The sequence below is a fragment of the Protomyctophum parallelum genome (genome assembly GCF_964188405.1).
Source record: "Protomyctophum parallelum genome assembly, chromosome: 11".
Taxonomy (NCBI): domain Eukaryota; kingdom Metazoa; phylum Chordata; class Actinopteri; order Myctophiformes; family Myctophidae; genus Protomyctophum; species Protomyctophum parallelum.
Window position 1 is genome coordinate 37,932,297 of NC_139707.1, and position 16,957 is coordinate 37,949,253.

The 16,957-nt window shown below is 40.4% G+C and overlaps 2 protein-coding genes across 11 annotated transcripts in view; one reads left to right on the forward strand and one right to left on the reverse strand.

The window, feature by feature from the left end:
• pikfyve (phosphoinositide kinase, FYVE finger containing) overlaps positions 1 to 5,122 on the reverse strand; it is a 36,491-nt gene extending 31,369 nt beyond the window's left edge. For all 10 annotated transcript variants that reach the window (XM_083776639.1, XM_083776644.1, XM_083776647.1 and 7 more), the window contains exons 1-2: positions 5,008 to 5,122; positions 1,937 to 2,133 (exon numbers count right to left, since the gene is read on the reverse strand). In XM_083776639.1, the coding sequence (XP_083632765.1) occupies positions 1,937 to 2,120 (184 nt within the window). In that variant the 5' untranslated portion in view covers positions 2,121 to 2,133; positions 5,008 to 5,122. The remainder of the gene's footprint in view (positions 1 to 1,936; positions 2,134 to 5,007) is intronic.
• A 5,386-nt stretch (positions 5,123 to 10,508) lies between these two features.
• Positions 10,509 to 16,130, forward strand: c9h2orf80 (chromosome 9 C2orf80 homolog; the record flags this gene model as incomplete). The annotated part of the gene is made up of 8 exons (XM_083776785.1): positions 10,509 to 10,525; positions 11,660 to 11,741; positions 12,008 to 12,090; positions 12,227 to 12,317; positions 13,792 to 13,869; positions 15,089 to 15,176; positions 15,700 to 15,809; positions 16,062 to 16,130. 8 exons carry the CDS (start codon positions 10,509 to 10,511, stop codon positions 16,128 to 16,130), a joined length of 618 nt encoding a protein of 205 aa, XP_083632911.1.
• Between the last annotated feature and the right edge of the window lie 827 nt (positions 16,131 to 16,957).

Here is a 16,957-nt window from a genome sequence, read left to right on the forward strand (position 1 = left end):
TCCCTGATGATGTCACGTGATGTCACGAGACCTGGGCACCATAAATGGGGGCTTTCCCCATATATGGTGCTCAAACATTATAGTATAAAAAATATATAATAGTATAGTATAGTATTAACCTCGCCTCACCAGGCTTTCCACCTCGGAGGAAAGCCTGGTCTCTGTTCCAAAAGTGCCGTGTGAACCGGTCTGGAACGGATGATATCCGCTCCAGACCGGTCATACAGTCATGTTGTAGTATTGTTTTGTAGTCATCAGGTAGGAACAATCAAAGGGAACTTCCTTTTCCCTCAAACAAGAAGAACAACAATAAAAGCTCTCATAGCCTGTAGCTTTTATTGAGAAAGATCAGTTTGAGGGAAAATGAAGTTCCGGACAATACAACAATACAATAACATGACGTAGCGATATCATCCGCTCCCGACCGGTTCATGAATCCAAAATGGAATGGTGCCCAGACTAGTATAGTATAGTATAGTAATATAGTATACCAGTGGTAGACAAAGTACTCTAAAGCAGAACTTGAGTCAAAGAAGTATACATTCCTAGTTAAATATTACTAAACTACAAATTAAAGTTGCTAGTGTCAAATTTGCAGTACTTGCGTACTGGCTAATAGTACTGGCTAATAAGTATTCAAAAGTACAAACAATACAACATATACATATTTGAAATAGGACCTAAGGGGTTCATAAGTCATAATGTACATTTTCCCTTCCTAGGAATGTACTGAAGTAAAAAGTACAATATTTGAAAGTAACCCAAAAATGTAAGTATAGATATTTCTAAAATGTACTTGTTCAATAGTCAAGTACATGTACTGCATTGCTGTCCTCCACAGTCAGTTACAAACATACTCTAAACTAAAGCAGTGTTTCTCAGATAAGGGACCAAGATAATACAGGGGTACCGTACATGAGTAAAAGTGTCAAATTGAAAACAATATTTTAAAGTTACATTTAATGAAAAAACATTGACAAACTTTGTGTGAACCTGCTATCTGTAAAGTGTTACACCAAATTAAATCAAAACCATGACTAGTAAGTGTAACTGTTAATACAAAGCAATACTTATGTGCCGTGATGCTGAAATATGTTGAACACATCGACAACTAGACCGGTTAAAATAATCTGCTCTGGAGGCACTAAATGCAACTCCTTCATTCCATTTCTTATCATTAATAGCATCAGATGCCAGCAGCAATAGTTGCATTCAGAAATCACAGGGAAAGGGTTTGAGAAACACTGTTCTTACAGAGCACATAAAAGGGGGAAAAAATAAACACATTTATCTCGTTTTTGCAACATGTCTCTGTCTCCCTTTAATCAAATTTATGTCAAAATATAAAGAGGACATCCCACTTGTAATCACATCACATGAAGGAATTTCTGTGAGACAATATAGCACAGAGACAGTGTTCAAAACCTCTAAACACAACCTCTGGTTCCTACAGTAGCAGCACAGGAATCCACACACATGACCAGTCACGTGGCAGGCAGGCCGGCTCCTGGAGCATTTTACGACGTATTAGTCTTATAAACTGACATGACTTTGGCAAGATTCCAAGTCTCCTTTTTCCTACAAATCACTTAGATGCAATTGAGGAAACATGACCAACAGCAAGCTGTTGTTTTCTTCTTCTACCTTTCTCCTGCAGCAGATTTAGATACAAATGGCATATTATTCAAGCTTCTTAGGCCTATACTTCACTAATGAAAAAAAAAACTAATACATGGTTGACCTTTCACTTAAAACAGAAATGTCATTTGATACTAAATTGACAATCTGTTTATTTTTTCACTTCTGTTTAATCCATGTATATACTTTTGTGTACATGTACTTTCTCTTTTGTGATTTAAATTCCAGCAGTAGGCAAGAACTACTGGATAAAATGGACGTGCGTGTGTGTGTGTGTGTGTGTGTGTGCACCCCTGACCTTTGTTGTTGAAGCGGAACAAGTTGACAAATGAGCTGTATGCCGAGCGAAGTGGTGGCTCATCCTGCTCTGGTGTTAACGGCTTGAAATGCGTGAGGTGGGAGGGACTGGCGGGAGACAGGACAGGCGGCTCTACGCTCCATTCCGTAGAGGATGAAGAGGAGGACTTGTCATCTGCAGCCATGTCACTGCTAGTCCTGGTGTGGAGTCATTAACATATTAGACTAGTTGGCTTTTGGTAGAGCTCACATATCCAAGTAATAGGTAAATGCCTTGAGCACATCTACTAAGGACTCTGCGCAGCAGCACAGCCCTGAGTTTTAGAAGGCCTGAGGTGAACTCCCTGCCGAGTTGTTTTTTAAAGCATCAGAATGGAGTCAATGGACCTCTTCTCCTTTACTCTGATCACTGGATCCACGTCACACGACACAAAATGTTTGTTTTCCATTTTGTTAATTACTTCCTCAGGCCTCCACTGGCTCCCAGTCAAACACTGAATAGACTTCAAAATATTGCTCAATGCCTACAAGGCCCTCAACAACTATGACCATTCTGACCTGAGATCAGATTCATACGAGTTTTCCACTGGACACACACTGGTCTGATTGACCTGAGATCAGATTCTAAAAATGTCAGTCGTTCTTCGATTTTTCAAAAAATAGCAGACCTACAAGCTCGTATCGCGCCACTCGGTGGCGCGATATGAGCTTGTAGATCTGCTATTTTTCAATAGCTAAAGCATAACATGATGCCAACACCAAAATGGGTGCCCGGTCAGAATGGGTTAAAGCTTCCCCCACCCTTGCCCTAATATCTAAATTCCCCACCTAATTCTAATCCCCTGTTTTTTAGCTTTAAGCTTTTTGATGGATGATAGCCCCTCCTATGTGCAGCCTTTGGTGTGTGTAACCCACATTTTGTCCTAACACAAACATTAAATGCCACTGACAATGAATGGACAATGTTTTGTGTATCTAAACACAAACATTGATGACGAAGGTGAGGACGCAAATTGTGATTGGCCGGATTGAGATGATGTATGATAGAGCCCCTCACTTCACATTTTGTCCACACGTCTCATATTTGACAATGAATGAGAAATTAGGTCATGTTTGTCAAATATGACGTAAATTTGTGGCAACACAAACATTAAATACCATTGACAATGAAGGGAAAATGTACGTCTTATGTAGACGAGCAAATCGGCTAACCAATCACATGAATGCAATTCAATGAAAGGAGAAATTAGGTCATATGTGCCTGGCTGAAATATTAAGTACATTTGTGGCGACACAAACATTAAATGCCATTGACAATGAAGGGAAATGTATGTCATATGTAGAGAGCAAATCTGCCAACCAATCACATAAATTCAGTTGTTCATGAGATGATGTACTTAATTTTCCCTTTTTTGGGAAACAAGCTGACCTAGACTGAACTGTTATCTAATAACTTAACAGGGGCCAGCAGCTTGAATGATAGAGAAGCACGTTGGAACATCTTTAAATCAAGGAAGCAAGCACGACTCTTCTCAATCTCTTTGAGCATTCTTACCGGGTGCACGGTCGGGAAAGTAATATTCAATAAGTCTCTAAAAAGAGAACACCAGCCCTTGACTTGGACATGATGAAGAAGGAGGAAAGAAAAGCCTGGCTGAAGGTAAATTGTAAGAGTCCTCCTGCCAAATTGCCTTTAAACACAGGAACAAGCTCTACAGCTACTCAAGTGGAGCGGCATTAAGGCAAGTGTCTAACATTACAAAACTGTTGCTATAATTCACAACTCCCATTGATGTGTGAATGACTGTGTATCAGTCTTTAGACAGATTAAATACAAGGTTGAAAAAAGATGTATAAACAAATGCAATAACATTTCTCCCCCATGTGGAAAAGCCCGGTGATGCGAAGTTAAGTTACATGCAATCAGCTTACTGAAGTCTATCAAAGCAGAATAGATGAATAACAAATTCAGCACTGCACTAATTTAAGTAGCAATAGTAGAAAAAAACTAATGAACTGAATTTGTTCTCCATATTATAACATATTATAATACTAAAGAGCAATAAATTAAATATATTAAAGAAATTTAAATAAAAATCACCACAAATGCTTGTTATAAAATAAACACACAGTGATTCCAAACCTCTTTTCAAACACATAATTGATAACTGAAGGGCTTACATTTGTAAGTCTGAGTATACAAACGTAACCAAATGGGCCCATACGCGTTCATTTGGTTGCATTTGTACATCCTAAGGGTTAAATTAACTGTAACGCTCAAGATTCTACAGTACAGTCAGCACTGGCAGTCAGGTGGCATGACCCCCAAAAAGCAACTGGGTCAGCAGCAGACCATGTCAACCTAGTCTCCAGCTGTGTTCATATAATAATTCCAGAACATGTCTTGTTTAATCTTACCCTTTGATGGAAGCAGCAGAATCTGAGTGTGTGACCGTCATGTCATTTCATGCTTAGCAATAAAAAAAGGAACTGCTGGTAGGAAGGAAGGCAGCATCACTGTGGCCCCCACCACCACCAACCCCATCATGTGATCTGATCAACAGGCCTTTTAGGTACAAGACTTCTAGTTCTCAATCTGACATCTCATGACAGTCCACCCACATGCATATAATAACACGCCGTTTAAGAAACCTTGGAGAATAACTCCACACACGCTGGTGCATTAACAGTTATTACAGTTTAAAGGCCCAGTTACCGTTATAAACCAAGAGCGCGCAGTCGTACGGCTAGCGAAAATCAATTATGTTATATACAGTACCAGATGATGATGCTTATCTTTGTACTGTACCTGATCAAAGTTCAACCAAAACCGGGTCTTACGGAACTATATGGCTACATAAAGAAAACGATTTTAAAAGGCTGTTTAGCTGTCAATTCACAAATTACAGTTAACGTTATTATTATGTAAGTTAGTTAGCTTAATAGCTAATGTTAGCTTCGTTTTATTGGACAGTCGACATGCTAGCTGGGCTGCAGCAGCAGCACTCTCACGTGAGAAGAAAGTTGCCAATTAATTGTTACCACTGACTGAAGCACAGATGAAAACTGTACCTGATCAGCTATTGTGTGTCTTCTTCGACATCCCTACGTTGACTTTGTCTTTGACTGTGGACTAGGACTTGAGACTCTCTCAGCTCAGTCCACTGTCCACTCGCACGGGAAGTCGCCGGGAACGAATCGAACTGTTGTGATCACGAGAAAAGGCAGAAGCAGCAACACCCAGAGATCATCGACCGATGACACACACACACACACGCACACGCACACAGCCTGCGTGTGACTGTGAAGGTATAATGTTGTTTTGAATGTGACAGCGGGACTTGTCCTAGTAATCCTACTCTGACTGAATTCGTCTCACGTGCAGGTCGAGTAATTAATATCAACAAGTCACAGCTGTGACGGTGGGCGTGGAACGCAGTAGCCAGCGTATATAAGCCACGATCCGTCATTAATCATTTAACTTTGATATGATTTGAGGTAAATACCGTAATTTATTTATTTATTTAGTGAAGAGTGTCGGAACGCCCTACCAACAGTCATTAAGACATGTGAATCCCTTGACTCCTTCAAAACCGCTCTCAAAGGGCACCTACGGATGGCTGCAATTCGAAACTGGCCTCTGTAAAATCTGAATCCCCCCCACCGCCCCCTCCCCCCTCACTGTTATGTATCTTTTCCCTTTTTGCTTCCTATATGATGAATTCCTGTTCTGTTCTTTAACTACATAGAAGTGTCTATTTGTATGTCTCTAAATGTTTTGATGAATTGAACAATGTGGACCCTGTTGTAAACAAGTGTAATGCTTAATTGGGTCGTCCACTCACAGTTAACAGTCTTTGTATTGAGTTTGTGCTTGAAATGTACTGTAATTCTACAAACTGTTAATAAATATTTAAATTTCAAAAGTCCTTTACAATTTCAGTCTTGATGCAGAAATCCATATCAGAGAAGTAAAAGTATTCAATGAACTTGAACTCGATCGTTAACGGTCAATTTCTTAGAGTATATGTAAAGGTCAATTCCTTAGCACTTCTTACTTATAGGTCTTTATAGCTTCGGAAACCGCAAAGTCCCCAGGCCAGGACATTTTTGTATTAAATCCTTTTATCTCTGTCTGACTGTAGGATACGTGCTGTTTACATATCTGTTGAAGTATTCAATCAAGAGAAACATGCCTTCCAAGTCGAAGCAGGGTCTTGCAACAGCAGCGGCAGCAAAAATCAAGACTAAACATTTCAGTAAGTGTGCCGTTTACTACTGCGTAAAAACATAAGCTATTGATTTGAGGCTATATTGTGTCGTTTGTCTAAATAAAACTTAATAATGCTTAATATTGATTTTTCTGTTACGCTTCCCTAAAGATCAACAATAAGGCATTGGCTGTTGAATTGGCTGCCCAGAAAATGAAGAACAGACGGCTGCAGATGCACATTGTTAAACTGCAGAAACAAATCGAGGCTCAAGGCTTTGATATAGCCACCATGAGTCCATGAGGCACAAGGAGAGAAAGCTGCTTAGTGTTTCTCAAACAGGCTAAACATGTGTTTGGATGGACATCTTCAGACCTGGTTCTCAAACGTTTTCATGTCATGGACCCCCAAAATATGGCCACGGATCCCCATAATCCCCATCTTCAAATAATTTGTGCCAGGATTGTTCAAATGTTTTAAAGTCAAATCAACAAGCTCCATGATGCTTTGCATTGTTTCGCTGGTTAAAGATGGTGGTAAAACTGATATTGATAATTCATTTTCTTGGGGACCCCTTCAAGGATCCCTGGGCGTATCTGGACCCCACTTTGAGATCCACGACTACGCCATTTTGATTTTCGACAATCATGAGGAATTCCTTAAGAGCCATTTCTATGTATAAATGAGCTTGAAATTGAATCCAAGTATGTTAACATATTTCCTTCAAGGTTACCGTGTTAAAGTCACCCTTGTGTTTAATCGTACAGTACGGCCTGTAACAGTCATGTAAATGAATTGAACAGGGCTTAATCTGCCTCGCATGAAGGATTCTTGGATATGTGATATAGGCACACAGCATTGACAAGAGATTTTGTTCATGCTGTCATATTTTGTATTTGACATGTTCTCCACAGATGCTCTTCCTCAAAGACATCAACACCCTATATGATGTAGGCTTGACAACAGACCTCCCAGATGACGTAAATTGAAGGATATTTCAATTTATTCTTTCTACATCACAAGTTTTTAAAGTTGGGGCCATCGGGGGGGTGCCAAGGGTGGCCAATTTGAAAGGAGTTGGCATTTTATTTTACATTGTTTTAATTCAATTATGATTAATTTATAATATTTTAGTCCAACAGGCTAAGGAGGGTGTCACAGAAATTCCCTCAGTCTGCATCTAGTAGTGGTAGTGACTCTGCTGCTGAACAAGAGAACACAATGCTCCTGGACACAGAGATGGAGCTGACTGCATCTGACACCATTACAATACACACTGTAGAACCTGGCTCCAAGAAAAATGATACACAAGTGGGGAATTCTGGAGAGCAAAGCAAAACTTTGACAGATCAAGGTGGTCTCGGTGCGGCGAGGAACCCTGAAACACAGAGTAAGCCCAATGGTACGTTCTTGCAGACGGACAACTCTACAGAGGAGGTCCAGCCATGTGTGCAACGTTGTCTTATTCCTCTGGACTCTGGTACGCCGATTCCCAGTAGAGTAGCAGTGCTTGAAGTGCCTGGTGCACTTCCAGCTGAAGCATTTCCAGGTGTGGTAACATACTGTATGCTACATGTGTTCTATTTAATACTTCTTTCTATTCTGTACATAGTTAGAACTTCAGGAGTGATTTTATATCATTATGTAAAACATGGAAAAATCTTCTTTCACCCTGTGTCTTGGCAGAGAGAACATTAAAATCAATAACTAACACCACTACGGCCAGAGATAAACGTGAAAGGAGACGTACTGGAGCTCATTCAAGAAGTGGATGCAGAGAAAGATTTGTTGTCTCACCAAATCATGGATGTTCCTCTCCAAACGGTGTACCAGCCGTAGTACTAGCCAGTACTATAGTGCAGGAGGACTTTATTCCAGGTTATGTCAGTCATCTTCCTGCATTCCCAGCCATAGATGACAATACAGGCTTCTTAGAGGAAACACAGGACACTTTTACGTGTTCTGCTGAAGCAGGAGTCGGGCCACATGACGGCACACCTTTGGATGTCAGCTTTGCAGAACTGTCCCAATCTCTGTCCCAAAGAGCCTCACTTCAGCCAGTGAAACTGTATATAAAGGCCCTAGTGTTCCAGCTGAAGCATCTCCAGGTGAGCTTATGCATCCTTACTGATCAAGTTCAATTTTGCCTTGCCATTTTGTTTTTGCAACTAATCTTGCAAACCACTGGACCGATCGGTGTCGAACTTCACATGCATGCACACTCCCAGACACTTCAAATCGGCATTACTGGTGGTGCTATATATGTTTTTTGATTAATTTGATCCCCATCCTGGGGTCTCAAACATCATCAGAGTTTTTCATGTTATTACATACACCACATATGTCTAATACATTTGATGGCTAGCTCTACAGTACAATTCAGTCTTTACATTGACATCGGGATCTAAATCAGGCCACTTATGTTTTGGCCTGAAAAAAACGCAGTCCCATTTTCTTAAACACATTTGCTCTACTATGAAGAAATGATTGCCTTCAAAAATGTCAAATGTTCTATTTTTGTTTTTCAAAGAAATGCCCAAAACGCAGCATCCGATCTACCCCAACTTTTAATAAGTCATTGAATGCAGTATTGCACAATAGAAATTACTTTCCACATTAGTGGAGGAACTTGGGGATTAGTTCACGCTAATTTGTCTAAAAGCGCCAAATTTTACACCCAGGGCATGCTCTAATGATTTAGCTAGTAGCCTACACCCAAGCCGGCGACCTTCAGGGTCGCCACAGTGGCCAATCCATGACATTTTGAAAGTGTTGCCTTATATAGGTTAAGGTGGTCATCTTAACACCTATTTATGGCAACATTTTCTAAATGTCATTAGCCTTTAAATGGCATGTGACATGTCAAACTATGGGGTTTTCATGATTCTGAATCCATTACAAGCATTCGTTTTGCACGAAAAACACTCCTTGGGCTAAAAACTACCATAGCCGTCTTCACAAATGTGATGAGGTCATCACATTTGGGCAAAGTGGCTAGCAGTGTTGTTTTCGTCGACTAAAACTAAGACGAAAAATGTTCGTCGACTACCCTTTTCCACTGACGAAAACTAAATGGAAACTAAATGAAAACTAAGCTATGATGACTAAGACCAAGACTAAATATACTGACAATTTCGTCAACAAATAAAAACTAGACTAAAATGTTAGGAAGGGACTAGTGGACAAGAGATCCAGTATAAGTCATCGGCTATTTTCAGCAAGTGTAAAATCAGCCATTACGACGGCATCAAGGACCACCAAAATACATTTTAGTCGACTAAATCAACTGTAGATTTAGTCGACTAAAATCTTATGACATTTAGTCGACTAAAACTAGACTAACACTAAAACATTCCAGGTGACTAAAATGTGACTAAAACTAACTGAAACCTTTTCAAGAGACTACGACTAAAACTAAAATCAAAATTTGCTGTAAAAAACAACACTGGTGGCTAGGGTCGAATTTAGCCCAAGGAGTGTTTTTCGTGTAAATCTAATGCTTGGAATGGATTCAGAATAATTGAAAAACCTTTAGTTTGACACGTCACATGCTACTTGAAGCATAATGAAATTTAGAAAATATTCTAGTCTGTTTTAGCCAAATGTGTGGATCATATGATTCCAGTTGACAAGCTTATTTGAATTTGTTTGCTACAACAGGGAGGGAGAATGAGGATATTGCCACAGATGATGGAGCCTTGCGCCCAAGGAGGAGACGTCATGTCCCTATAAATTACAAGGAACCATCTATCAACAGGTACCAGGTTGTTGTGTATTTATTGTAGGAAAGTTCTTTAGATTGTCAAAAGGTAAACTACTATGCACCTACTAGGTCCCCTGCGCAGAATCTTATGAAGGCGTGGGGAGCACTTTAGAGGTCGTTTTGCACGTCCTTTAGCCCCACTGGCATATATAAAAAAAATCACATCCATGTGAAGTGAGGGGAACTCTTATCATCTTACAACATCAATTACAACAATGTTTGAAGCAACGGGTGCAAGTCCTCAAAACAAACATTAGATGTCTCTTTATTGTATATGGCGTTTTCTTAAACGTTGAAAAACAGGCGCCCCTCAAAAATGCAGCCATCTAACTGAACTGTATGTACTGTAGCGTGTAGGTGGCTGACCACTCTAGTCTCATTTGCTTTTCGTCCATTTTAGACTGAATGTTCTGTGCTAAATAAAATATATAATCCAATCCCATCAAAAAGTGAGGACCTAAATTGAGAAAGAAGGGTAGCTGTAGCATAGCTGTGTATTATTTATATACTGATGAAAGTAATATTTATTTAGAGCGTGTTTTCCATGAACTATAATGCACAAGATTCCTAATTGTGATTGCTTCTTTTTTACTAGCAAAATGAGGCATGGAGATCGGTACACAGACACTCAATACCTGCATTCTCCAGTGTTCAAAACCAGGAAGAACAAACCCAAGAAGGCAAACTCGAAACAAGTTTCTCGATTGTAAATGCATTGATTTAAATTTAACTTCAATTTAAATTGAACCACTGTATGCTTTCCTCATCACCAAAAAAAAGGCACCCTATCGTACTTTTACATTTGTTTATTATTCTCTTCTTTCTCTCCATCACCATCATCATATCAAGCCCCGGCCAGAGAACTGATCCATTTAGCATCAAATTAAATATATTGTATGTTCTGATGACGAGCGCTCCTCTTTGTTTTCTCTTGTTGGTACTGATAGGCTAATTATCAGTCTGTGAGACTGAGGGGAGGTTACCTGTAAATTATTAAGTGCCACTCACCTGAGAAGTCTGCTCTCTTGGCTCCAGATAACCTTTCAAAGCTGCAATGAAGCATAGCGAGCAAGTCAATTGTGGATTTTCTGTGTGATGTGAAATTCTTTTAACGGACTGGTGGTACAAGAGTTCCTGGTCATACACACAACTGTGTGGTGAGTAATAACAGATTTCAGACCCCGGTATCTCATCTTTATGACAGCTGTTGTTTTCAGGAAAATGTTATGTAACAGTGAGAAGGCTTGTATGTCACGACATGTAGGCCTAGGCCTAATATTTAACCAATTATAGCAAGTTCATAAATTCATCAATTAAGACCTGATTCAGTCTGGTGCGACATGCAGGATGTTGTTGTGAAGTGTGTGCCTTGATCTTGTAGTCAAGTAAGCTGAAAGTGGTGTCAGGTTCATGCCCTAACTACACTGCACTGCGTCCTTAGTTGTAAATTAACCCTTTGTTTGTAACAATGGCTATAGCCGTCCTGCCTTATAATTCCGGTATATTAGTTCATGGGCTTTTGGTTATTACCACAGTAAGCCTAGTAGTATACTGTCCTCACACTAATAATGTGTTATTTGCAGGATACACTGGATAAATATTTCATGCATAAAATGGAGACAAAGCGATTGAGGAAAGATGTCCAGACTCTTCTGTGAGTTGATGATTAAGTCAAAAAGATAGTTTGTCTTTATAGGCTAAGACTAAGTAAGTGTACTCTACTCATGCACCTATATTGCTGTTTGAACAGGGATAACTACATTGGACAGAGAATGCGAGAGAATGCTTTTGATCCCAAAGGGAAGGCGACTTCAACAGTGCTGGATGACCTGGTGAGAAGTCAGGAGCTGAATTAATTTGTAGATGTTTATGAATTATGAGGCCATCAATTATTCACCTTTTCTCCTCATTCATTCAAGGAGGAATAAGTAGAGCTTACATTTGACTTCTAATGAGTGTTCTACATAGAACATAGCAGATTGGTTATTTAAATCGTACATTTATATTGAATATATTTAGACAATGGACCATTGGTCTTAAGAATTTCCTGCAGATATTTGTGTTTCTGTTTATAATATAATGTCTGTTTTTTTTATAGGCTCATTATGACCTTGCCATTGGTATTGCTCTTTGGTGGTTGGGTAAGCATGAAGGGCAAGACATGCTGGACAGACACATTATGTAAGTTACTTACTAGCAGCCCAAAACATGTTAAAACTTCTACAAATGTTTTTACAAAATGGTTAAAAATAAGTTTAGGGATAAGGTTAAGGAGTAAAATAGAGCCAAGTATGTCTGTCCCCCTATGCTTCCACAGTAGAGCAGCAAGTAGCTTTGGAAGTGAGCAGTACCCCAACCACCTAGAGAGAGAAGCTATGATCTTGTCCTCCTTTGCAGGGATAATCCTGGTAAGTAATTTACTTAATTTGATGCAATTTATTAATTTAAAGTTTAATTTAACTAGATAGTTCCATAATCCATTGTGATCAAAGAGAGACCATGCAGGTCAAGAAATTGTTTGTCTGCAAATCAAGTTATCCATGGACTAATCAGAGTTCCCAGAATATGGACCAAGTCCTCTGTCCTTGTGTGACCTGGGCACTAAGTAACCTGACTCCGCCAGATTGCGGCAGTACTGAGTTCACATGCAAATGTTGTCCAGCAGGGAGAGTGGTTCTACCAGGCTAGGCACTAAGGCCCGGAAACAGACGTGTATACAGTTCCAGTTTAAAGTACATATTGTTTTATTTGATAAATCAACACACTAGTCACTCGCACTGCAAGACAAGACAAAAGAGAGACACACGCACACACACACACACACACACACACACACACACATGCTAAAGTAACATGCACTATACTTGTAAGAGCCATGAATTGGAAATGATGTTTGGTCTATGAAATGAGTGGGCTGTCACTGGTGATTAATGTGGATGATTGACAGGCAGAGGGGCGGACCTGTTTCATTGAATACTTCACCCATAGTTCACCTGTTTCACACACAGTGAGAGAGAGGGGGTGTGTGGGAAGCTGCACTTTTGTTGACCGCTTTATTCCGCTTATTTTGCTTTATTTATTTACTTTATTTACGTTGGATTGCTGTGACTACTTTACTTTATGTTTGAGCACCGTTTCAGTTATGCACCTGCATTTAATAAAACACCTTTAACGCATTGTTTGGACCCAGCGAGATCCTTTTGTTTGCGGAGCGCGTCTGACAACCTGGCCCATCCCATCGCCTCTCAGCGACTTATTTTATCAATCTCCCGTAGTCGCTCAACAATACTAGATAGAAAACCCCAAGACAGCCTATACCACGTGACCCGCCAAAAGAGACACACACGCACAGCTCCTATTAATTAGCCTGATGATGAGGGGGGCGTGGCGTTGCTAGGGGCAACCTGTCAAGTTCAACCCACTACACTTGGTTCATGGATGACTTGATTGACTAAATTGTTTGACTAAATAAATGTCTGATCTTGTACAGCACTTTGGTAGTTTGGTTGACCTCTGATCTTTGTAAATGTGCTCTAGAAATAAAGTTTGATTTGATGGATAGATGTCAGGCTGGTTGCCAAAAGCAAGTGTTTCCAATCTCTGGAATTATCAGGGATAGGATCCATTTTGAGTTTTGAATACAACAAAATCATATTGCTTTCATTTCTTCTCAACATGGGCTCCCAATTATACTGAACACGGATGCTAGAGTTTTAATCAACAAGGAGAAGAGAACATATTACTTTCTGTTTTACCCCAAATTTGAACGCTGGTCTCCTGCACCACATTTTTACCACTGAGCTAAAATGTCTTCGATTTTGAGCTCTGGCAGGTATGATTATACATGTATTGCCCCTCTAACCGTCACACTTTTTCTTCTAGAATAGCCTACCGGTGAAGGAAATTCTATGTCTCTATAGATGCAAACCATCTGCTTCACACCCCAACCAGCATTCCAAGGTACACTGTAAAAATGTGCGAATTAACTTCTACTGTATATCAGTCAGAGTTGAGCTCATAGTACTTGATGGTACAATCCCTTCGATGAATCAGCCCTTAGCATTGAGTGGGGTAAGGGTAAATGATTCACTGCAGGGTCTTCAGGTGGGAAACCTCCCTCATTGGTGTTTCAGTGATAGGCTTATACGACACCTCCACTGGGCTCAACAGCGACACCTGTCGTCCCAGGTGTGCAGCCTAGTTGGGGACGGGTCCTTTCTCATGATCCACAGCCAGCTGCTGCTCCATTCAGCAGCCTCTGACAGTGAACAGACTTACAGACAGCTTGTCGGATGGCCTTTCCTCGCACTCCCATCCCCTTAGGAAGCTTGGTTGTGGATGTGGCGACAAATCCTCTACACCCGACCTCAACAGGAAGCACTTGTTCTGTCTCGGCTGCTCTGTCAGAGTACTTCAGTCATTTGCATTCGTATGCTTCACCAACTGCAGCCTCCCACAGTACAGTTAGTTCGAATGAATAGCGACTTCTGGGAGGTTGACCCACAAGATCAAGTCCGGCCTGAGGTTATATTAGTTGCAATGATCTCGGCGGAAAGATGAGTTTCTGGTCTAAATCAACCTGCATCCTCCAGTTCCAGGCAGTGTCTAGGAGGGTCGCTCCTAGCCATCTTGCAGATGGCTTTGCTGGGAGTTGTCCTGCTCTTACTTACAGAAGGGGTGGTGTTTGAGGGTCTAGGGCTAGGCATTGAGGGAGTTAGGGCATTGTTGGTTGCTGGTTTAGGTTCTTGGGCGTGTGTGGAACATCGTAGGTGGCTGTGGTTAAGTTGAGTTTGCTTCCTTCCATCTCCCAAGATCCAGTACAGTACTTGGAGAAAGGTGTTCAAATCCATATGAGTGTAGTTAAGTACAAATGGCTAACTTTTTTTTTGTGGCTTTCACGTTTATTTTATATTTTTTATGGAGTAGACAGTAGGTAATGAGGAGATAGATGGGGGGGGGGGGGGGGGTGACATGCAGTAAAGGCCGTCGGGAACTGGAGTCGAACCCGCGGCACACTTCCAGACTACCAGCACAAATGGCTATCGCAAAGGGTTTTAAATCACAATACTTTGGTTTATCAGCAGCTTCAGTTCATGATATTCATAATTTTGTTCATTTTACTATTTTGTAATAGGACATACTATAAAAGATTTTGGCATGATTTTGGTTTCTCCCCTAGAGCGCCATTGTGCATCCCTTTACTTTGTCCTACCACCCATTTGCCATGCTTGGCTCTTACAAGGCTGTCGACCACTCCAAGAAACACAGTAAGTTGTGTCAAAGAATTCATCAATTTATCTTCAGCTGTCGGGGGCAGAAACCTCTTATCTCCATATTCTAACCTTTTGCAAATGAATTCCCTACTTGATCATACTACAGCGTTTCACAAAAGCATCAAATGTAGCAGATCCACAAGCTCGAAATGTGGTGCGAAATGACGTGTTTTGAACATGTCCATCTGCTACTTTTGTCGTTTATTTATTTGAATCTTAAAAAGTAACAATTTTGGACATACGTTTCCACCCAACTGTGACCATACAAGAAGCATGTTAAAATATGTTAGAACGTCAACCAATAATTTGTCCCCCTCTCCACAGGTGACTAGGTTAGGACTAGGTTAGGACTCTGTTTGGACTCCGTCCAACCAAGATCTCTATTCAATAATGCCTAGGAATGACCAAGCCTGTTTTGCTTCTAATGTTGACTATAATCTGCCAACTATTACATACAATAGTTGTGCACAGTATATGAACATGACATGAGCCTCATATTTGTCTTATTTTCTTACAGGTCAGAAATTGAAGCGGTGGCTCTCTGAGAAAGAAAAGGCCAGCGCCCCTGCTGGACGTAATGCCTCAGTGCAGTCTTCATCCTCATCATCATCTCAATCCTTTCTCAGTGTGAGCAGCCACTGCGTTGGTTCTACAACCAGTAGAACTACTTTAGATTTGAAGTCTCTCTCCCCTTTTTCATAGCGGCTGTAAAGATAACATTAACTGTTAATGTGTTATATATACAGTGCATAAAATGTACAGCCTGATGACATGGGTGGATCTGTTGTCAGTGGTCTGAAATGTTATGTAAAGCCTCTACTGCCACCTTGTGTTTCTCACACAAAACACATCTTTATTCCCACGCTGTCTCACTCACAGGACAGTGGCGATTGCCATGACAACGTAACAGACCACTACCTGGGTTCTCAAGAGTCTCTGCAGGATTGAAGATATGAGACTGTACTTCCTCAGCAAGTACTATGAATATGCCACCACTCAGGAAAGTTGTAACCCATTCCAATGGTGCAACACCCCATTCATTTATTTGTTTTCAGCCGTCTTGGTTGTATTCACGTAATTCTGAAGATATATGAAAGTGAAGCAACCTTCGGTTTCATATTCAATATTTCATATTAGTTGGACACAGCTAGAGCTAGCTAAAGTTTCAATGTATTATGTTGTCGTTATACTGTGATAAGATAGTTTGGCAATGTTGGTGTGGTAATCAAGTAATTTATCCTTTAAATGTATGGGCGAGTTTGGTAAAAAGAGAAGTGACGATTGTGAGTCATATATGTTTGAAATTGATGATGGTTTGTCATATGGACTGAGGTCCATTAATGTGATGATTGTTGATGGATACAGTGCTAGTTCCTCTCTAGTTTGCCACACGTCCCAGACTCTTCTCCCTTCTGGCTCCCAAACTATGGATTGAACTCCCCATTGCAATTGGAACTGCAGACTCACACCCAAGTAGCACCTGTCCTAACCTTGTAGACCTTGCAGGCTAAAAATGTAATTAAGATAGCATGTTACGTAGTCAGACGTGTTTATAGTTTCAATGTACAGATTGTTTACTTATGATCCTAGATGACCATTTCTATGCATTTGATGTCTTGTCCTCGCTTACTGTAAGTCGTGCATGGATTAGAGCATTACTGCTAAATTGTTAGTATCTTTGTTTCCCACCCCTTTCTCTTTCAACAAGCAGTTTGATGGATTAGTGGATAAAATGTACCTCAGTCTCTCTCTCTCTCTGATGTCCATATCAATAA